The following is a 7,963-nucleotide window of genomic DNA, read 5'->3' on the forward strand; positions in this document are numbered from 1 at the left end:
GTCTACGAAGTCACACCTGCGGTCTGCCGACTTACAACATGTTTGAGATCGAGCCGCTCTTCAAGTCAGGTTTGTCAGCCATCTGCGCAGGCGCCACGACACGCCTGCGATCAGTGATGCCAAGCTGGCTTTTTTTCTAGGTAAATCTACCTAGAGTTTTACAGAGTCTGGAATTTAATTATGCAGTGAAATCGATAGACACATACGAATTTTACGAATTGAAAAAATTATCTTCTACCCAATCAACAATATTTAATATTTAAAAAATCGCTTCTGACCTTAATTGTCTGATTCCAATTATTTTTTAAAATCATTTTTAATTTAATTTTATGAATACTTATTTAAGCTTTTTTATAAAAATTTCCAGAGTCAACAGGTGGTAAAAAATGATGGGAAATATCGCCGCCTTCCAACATGTTCGTCTCCGAACTTCTGTGGCTGCATTTCTTCGGCTCGCTTCCAGGCCTATCGCGAATAGAAGAAAATGGGTCATGCTATAAAAGCACAAGTTCAAGGCGATCGCCGTTTCAGACAACTTCAGCAGCAGTCGCAGCAACACCTCAGTTTTAACCAAGAAACCAGCAACAGTGCCAAGAAATATCCGAAGTCTCTCGAAGATCGAAGTAAACGAAAGTTGCCATCGATCGACTGTCTCGAAAAGAGAGAGCAATTTTCCCGTGCAAAATTTTGGGTGAATTTTTAAAGTGAATTGTGTGCTTGACAATCGCGTGCTGAAACTTGCAATTTTTCTAGTGCGACCAGGCGAACCAACTCAACTGGAACTGTAATTAAATTTTAATTACTTCGAACTCGACAAACTAAAAGACTGCAGATTAAAAGACAGGTAAGAGAAACGGTTCAATGAAAGAGGGCCAGCTGAATATTTTTACTTTTTTATTGGCGTGTTAGTCAGGGACCAAAACCATTTTAATTTTAACTAATACATTTTATAAGTATTGATTGTACTAGGGGCTTTTTTGAGTTTTGATTGGTACATATTTTATAATGTATAACAATTTTTTGTTTAACCAAATTTAATTTGTTGACAATAAAATGTTATTTATTTGCCATTGATAGGAATTCCATAAAAATACCACATATCTTTTTAAAAATTGAAATCAACTGTGAATAACCCGCAACGCAAATACTGCAATGCGATGAGCTAGAATCTGGCAGTAGAAAGTTATTGACAATTGATCGACTGCCACTATTTGGCCTCGAGTCGTGTCGTGCGTTTGGTTTGTTTGTCCAACAAATTGGGACTAGATGGCAAGAACCAAATATTTGGGTCAGGCCAAAAGAAATAACAGAACTCGGGGCATAAATCCAGCAATAAAAAGAAAAACAACAGGCGGCAGAGGGAACGGGCGGAAGAGAGAGGGGAATTTCTGTTAAACGAGTTAACAACTTTGCATGAAAAAGGCAAACAGAAACCCATCGACTGGACGGAGGAGCATGAACATGTCAAAGCATTCGAAAAGGGGGGGGTCTTCTCTTTTTTCGTCGTCGACGAGGTGCGATGAGGTGTGGTGGGCACGCACACACACAGATACACACACACACACGCAGATGTGCATTCAGCCAAGTTCTTTTCAAGCCAAACAACCAACATCGTGCACCGATGATGGCCGCCCACTGACCCAAATGGGCGCTCCAAAGAATTTCGAATTTCATTTTCGAGTGCTCAAATGCTAGAGAGGATTGGGGGGAATGGTCGCCCCAAAAGCCCCCTCCCCCCTTTTCAGGTGGAAAGGCCTTGCGGCCGTTTTGTCTGTGGCCTTGATTCAATGTGGGTCTTCGCCTTCACTCCCGGCATCTCTCTTTGCCAATTAACGCCTGTCTTTTGGCCAAGTCTTTGGCCACTTCCCATACAGAATTTATTTATTTAATTGCCTGCAAAAGGTCACGATTGTCTGTTATTTGTTTACCCATTTGCCTGTTTGCATTCCTTGGCTTGAAGCAAGTATTTCGTTTTGTTTTTTGTAACTTTCATTCATTGGCCGTGGTTGCTTTTGGCATTTTGCGGTTGTCGTTGTCAAGCCGAGCGAGGTGAAAGTTTTTCTTTGAAGCCGTTCAGTCGTGTTTAATACAGTTTATGTTTGGTCCGAACTGAATTGGTTTTTATCTTTTTAAGCCAACTATACACAAACTGCAGCCACTCGTGGATTAAACAAAGCGAGTCTAGGCAGTTGCAATTTGGCCATCAAATGCAGCTGACTAATAACCATAATGGCTTTGAAAATTGCAAGTGCAATTTGTTCTGCTTTCGTGCGGCTGTCATTTTGTCTTCTGGCGACTGATTTTCGGGGTCAGTAAAAGTTGCGCCAAGAAGTTTTCCCTGCAAAAGTGGATCACTGACTTGTCCTGCCCTGGGATTGCATCACATCTTAAGGTCTTATGCAATGGATCAATATTCAAAGCAGCTCGCATTAAAATGCAGCACAGTTAGTGCTCGTTTGGGCCCATCGACCGTTGTAAAGCGGTTTTCTTTCGCGGGGTTGCTGACCATCAGCGGTGGGCAAACGAAAGACTTAAGACACAAACTCGCTAGAAAGCCGCTGGGTATTCCAATTAAGGTTAAGCACTTGCCTGCCAAGCAATTGCGCCGCTAAACACTTAATTAAATTTTTCCTTTTTTATGATTATTTTTCTTGGTCAATAAACCTTGGCTTGATTCTGGGCGAAAAGAAAGTGAAATGGCTGAATATGCGAGGCTGAGCTGAGTTTCTCTCTGCCGGAAACCAGTCCGTGACTGTCCAGAATGAGTCAGGGGGCCCTCGAAAACCGAATCCCTGCCGATCCCATCCACTCTCAGGAACCGAAGAGCTTGCTCACCTACCGCAAATCACGAACGTCTCACCGCTTTCTCATCTTTGACTTTGGCCAGTGGACCCAGTGGAGCGTGGCTCGGCACGAGACCGCAAACGAAAATGAAAATAAATATCTGAGGGAGGCCAGCACATAAATTACAATGATATTTCTCGGCCAAAAGAACTTGGTTATTGTTACACCCCCGCCTCCAAATTGTTTCTCTTTCTGTTTCGTTTTGCGGCTGTTTCCACACTTTCTAATTTGCGACTTTTGACCAAACGGCCAGTGTAATTGCTGCTCTCTTTATCGTTTCTTATTGAAATAGTTATATTGCCCGTTGTTGTTTTGTGAAGAAGATGCTTTAATTGCCACGAAAGTAAGAGTTGCGTGTGAGGTTTCCAATTAGAGCTGCGTGTTTTCCTTTAAACTGGCGATGAGCTGCCATCTTCCATCGATGAAGCTAACGAGCCATTCGAATTATGTCATAGAATACCACTGGGCAGTGGAGATAGAGATATCGATGTGACTAATTTGTTCATCACCATTTCCACGGCTAATTTCCCACTTCAACAGAGAGCAATCGATGAAATTTCTCCGCCACACATTCCAGCTATTAATTACCATTATCTTGGCCACTAATCGCTGAATCACGCTCTAACAGCTTTCTAAATTTACATGGCCACCATAATTTTCACGGATCTGGGTCGAATTGTGTCACAAACAATCAAAAGTCCACTCTTTTTCAAGAGCCGTGAGACCTGGCTGACCGATTAATAGCCCGCACAATTTACATTTCCACGCTGACCCATTCCGGAGAGCCTGTTCTACCGGCTGGCAATTAAATGGAAATCAATGCAATCTCCCAGCCATTGGCATTCCGCAGCCTCGTTGGCTTTATTAATTGTAACGGGAACCTGTTGCATGACATCTGAGCGAAAGAAAGAACCGCTAGCTGGAACTGGTTATGTGGCCCCCTATTGAAGACCGCGATGAGGAGAAGACCCCACCACTCACATTGGCGATCCCATTCTAATTCAATTGTGAATGGTTCTCGATGCTAATATCGCTAATCTCAATGACCGATCGCCGTGAGGAAGTCACTTCTAATTGCCGGTACTTGCCACCTCACCTGCGGCGGCGGCGGCTTTCTACATATGTTGCCCAACCTGCCACTGCCACTCGGTTAATTTCCCTGCCTCAAATGCTCGTCTTCATTGCACCAACTTACACTGGGGAACGGGTTCGGTTTGACCGACACCTTAATTGGGAGCAGTTAGACTCGTTTCTGGATGTTTCGGAAGCGAATGGAGAGGCTTCACCTTTAATTACACGCCGCTACAACTTTCTTATCTGGTTTCCATGGAAATTGTAACATAGTTGCGCGGAGAAGCAATGGGAAAATTTTGACCATGATTTGGGATTCTCCGTTGGTTGTGAAGCACTTGAGATTTGAATGCTAGGGAAATCAAATAATTCTTATACAATAGCACATTAGCATCTCAAAGTTGGGAAGATAAATAAATTAAAACTTGATTTAGATCACCAGTGGGTAACTGAAAAGAAACAACCAAGACGTCTTAAGAGGCAAAACTTACCGCCACCGCCAAAAGTTACTTAAATTACTGCAGAATATAGGCAAGAGAATAAAATTGAAGTATACGAGTATTGAATCTTATGAAAATTTATAAAGCTATGAGATTTATTTTACAGCCTGTAATTATTTCAGTTAAATAACAATTCAAATATACTCTACCAAACTTTTGTCAGTTGTTTGTTATGTATTATAACACAACAATCATTCAGTTACAGCTTACATAATATTTATAATCATAGATTTTACAGTGATCTAAAACTGTGCGGCTCATTATTTTAATTAAATGTATAATGGCAAAATTAAATCGGGTCAGGCATGTGCAATCCAAATGGGTCACCGCTGATTCCAATGCCCAACCCGTTCGTGAGTTCAGGAAACTCCCTCGCACTCAATTGGGCAATGTGAAAGTGTTGTTATGCGGATGTATGGCTGGGCTGTCCCTCGATGAATTTTAAATACCTCTAACCGACAACCGGCCTTTTTTTCTTTCAGTAGTCATGTGGAATCAACGGAAAGTGCACGCCTACCTGCTGCTCTCCATAGTGGCCAGCAACTGCCTGCTGATGACCTACGCCTTCCCGCAGCAGGAGGTCTACCAGCGGCAACACCAGGTGACCCAGTCACCTGTCTACCGGGATGAAAGTGTGGCCAGGAAGTTTGCGGTGAAGCCGAATGCCTCAAAGAAGGTGGCCCTGGATGACATCGAGGACGACCTGGAGACCAACCAGATCCAGGAGAGCGTGGGCGGACCCGGCGGATTCACCTGGTCTAACATGCTGTCCACCGTGATGACCATGTTCTTCAACGGAGCTGTCAATGCACCCACAAAGTCCGATGATGTGGACACGTCCATTGGATTGGGCGGCAGTCCCTGGGCCAATGTCATCTCGATGGGTAAGGATCTTGTACATTTCTGTGGAAAAATATATATATAAAGGAACAAACACAATTACAATGATGGAATAGTAAAAATAAATATCTTATATTATAATTCTATTATTTACAAAAGCATGTTATTTACTGCAAAACATGTTATATTGTGTATTGTTTATCGAATTAACCATGATTTAAAGTGTTAAATTCTAATCATAATTCGATTTATTGGCTAGACTCTATACTTCCTATAGGAAGTCCCATTTTCCCATTACTAATCTCGCTCTATATCTACACAGGTCTTCGCATCATCAACACCTTGCTGGGCGGTGGGGCCCCTAGCGATGGCATCGATAAGGTCGACAACGGCGGATCTCCCATGCAGGTAATCTACCGATCCATTAGCCCATAACATGGTATACACTCACTGATTGCTTTTGTGCCACTTTTGTTTTGCTTTATCGTAATTTTGCTGTTCGATTGTTACCGTTTCGTTTTGTTTTGTTTTATATCTTATGTCTTATGTCTTATACTGATACTGATTCTGGTGCCTGGCTCTTCTTATTCTCTTGATTATGTTTGCTTCCCGCCTACCTCCTCTACCTCTACCTCGCTAATAATCGCACAGGGCATATTGGTGGCTGTGATGTCTGCCGTTTTAGGCTCCAGAGACCCCGACCAAGTCAACTCGATGGCCAAGCAAGCTGGCGAGGTAAAACATCTTTATTGCTTTCACAACACGAAGAGTAACACCAGGCAACAAGATTCGGGGCTGAGATATAGAGATTAGAAGGAAATGAATATATTTAAATTGAACCCCAGTGTTTGGAAAGTAAAAATGAAGCATAGGTGTTATTATAATATTAACAATTTACCGTTTTATAAAATTGTATTTTAATGATATAAGGTTTTGGGTTCTTACTTGATTATTATATTAAAGAAAACTTTTTAGAATGCAGAAATAATTACTTAGTTTCCCTTAAAAACAGATTTCCTTTATTTTTTCATTATCGAAACATTTAAAGTGATGTTTAATACTAACATATTACAAGGAAAACTACTATGAAAGATCAAAATATTTAGGACAAGCATCTTAAAGTAACCCATTTCATATAGTAGTTAATGGGGAACCTCTTTGTTACCTAGGTAAATAATTAATGGCCGAATCTTGTTGCCCAGTGCTGAGAATGTATATTGTTCCCGTCCACACAGATACACACACTGTCACTTCGAGACACACTCTCACACACACCCCACTGACACCACTCTAGTATTGGCACAGCAAATGCATAACTAATTGACTAATGCTTCCTCTACCCCACCCCAATCTACCCTATCGACCCCATCTACACTGTCCACACTCGCACACTCCACACACTCCACTCCACTGAACAAAACGCTCCCCCTTCCGCATCCACAGTTCATTCAGATCGTGATGAACCTGCTGGACGCCCTGAAGACCTCCTTCTCGCACCGCTCCCTGGCCGCCCGGTCGCTGGGCAAGCGGGACTCCGTGAGCGACGCCGTCGTCGCCGGGATTTCCCTGATGAAGGGCTACGTCCGCACCTACCGCAGCTCCGAGGACAAGTGCACGCAGCGGTACATGTGCGACGCTAACACGGAGTGCGTCCGCGAGATCGGCGGCAGCAGCATCTTCTGCCAGCTGGGATCGTAAGTACCAACCTTTATTGGGGAAATATTTTGACTAACAGGGCTCACCAGCTCCTGCGAACCACGAAAATCCAAGGGTTCGTTTTATTGTATTTTAGTTAAAAACCAAAATTTTAATATATTTTTTTAAATTCATTTATATTCAAACTGAATTTTTCCGGTAGTTCTCAATGTGAGCGTTAAGTTTTTATATTAAATGTAATCATATTATAGCACTTTTTTAACAAACAAAAATAATTATTTTAATAATTTTAACTAAAACTTTGCTAATCAATTAGCACGTACATTTTACCTTAATTTGTTTTATGAGGCCGTATTTATTTTGGAATGTGTAAATATTCACAGAGTGTAATTTATATTGTCTATACATTAATGAATATTCAAATAGACAATTAACTATAGGTATGTTCTATTATTTATATATTATTTAAATGTCTTTAATTCCCATTATAGATATGCCACCAGCTATGTTCTGGGCCGCAGCAGTGGCAGCAACTTCGAGGAACTTTACGACGCCGGACGCAGAGGTCGCTCCGGATTCGACTGTCGCCAGGTCTATCTGGAGTGCAACGAGGTCTAGACTTCCCAGTGCCCACAACTGGTCACTCTCTAAACTAATTTAAATTAATTTATGACTTCCACCTAGATGTTAGCTATTTATATTATTTATTTAAAATTCTGTACTTATAGTCGCCGGCCGTGCGACTGGCTTTTAAGTTGACAAACAAAACCTTTAAAAATAAATGCATTAAATGACGAAGGAGAATTTTATTTGGAAAACCAGGGAAAAATTCTTACCACATCATAAATATTGAAATCTTCAATACTCAAAGATACTATTAAAGTATTCCATTAAATTTTATTTAATTCGAAATTCAAACAACTTTAAAAGCTTTCTTTTAAAGCTTTCCAAAATTCAAAAAGGTGACTGTTATTCAACGCAGACAAAAGGTGAATGTTCTGAGATAAGCAGTTTAACCGGAAATAGCTCAAGCAGTATGTTTCAAAGCAGTT

At 41.4% G+C, this 7,963-nt stretch overlaps 1 protein-coding gene across 5 annotated transcripts; it reads left to right on the forward strand.

Annotated features, from left to right (window-relative positions):
- The first annotated feature begins 515 nt into the window (after window positions 1-515).
- Window positions 516-7,709, forward strand: LOC108019257 (uncharacterized). 5 transcript variants are annotated; one of them, XM_065866482.2, is made up of 7 exons: window positions 516-691; window positions 754-844; window positions 4,901-5,299; window positions 5,578-5,663; window positions 5,907-5,990; window positions 6,699-6,949; window positions 7,403-7,709. In XM_065866482.2, exons 3-7 carry the CDS (start codon window positions 4,903-4,905, stop codon window positions 7,527-7,529), a joined length of 945 nt encoding a protein of 314 aa, XP_065722554.1. In that variant the 5' UTR covers window positions 516-691; window positions 754-844; window positions 4,901-4,902; the 3' UTR covers window positions 7,530-7,709. The 5 variants fall into 5 exon arrangements, with proteins under 5 accessions (XP_065722554.1, XP_036673845.2, XP_065722555.1 ...); XM_065866481.2 differs by having other exon boundaries at window positions 517-691; window positions 4,898-5,299; XM_036817950.3 differs by having other exon boundaries at window positions 516-844; window positions 4,898-5,299.
- Window positions 7,710-7,963: the final 254 nt, after the last annotated feature.

The sequence above is a fragment of the Drosophila suzukii genome, chromosome 3 (assembly GCF_043229965.1).
Source record: "Drosophila suzukii chromosome 3, CBGP_Dsuzu_IsoJpt1.0, whole genome shotgun sequence".
NCBI lineage: Eukaryota > Metazoa > Arthropoda > Insecta > Diptera > Drosophilidae > Drosophila > Drosophila suzukii.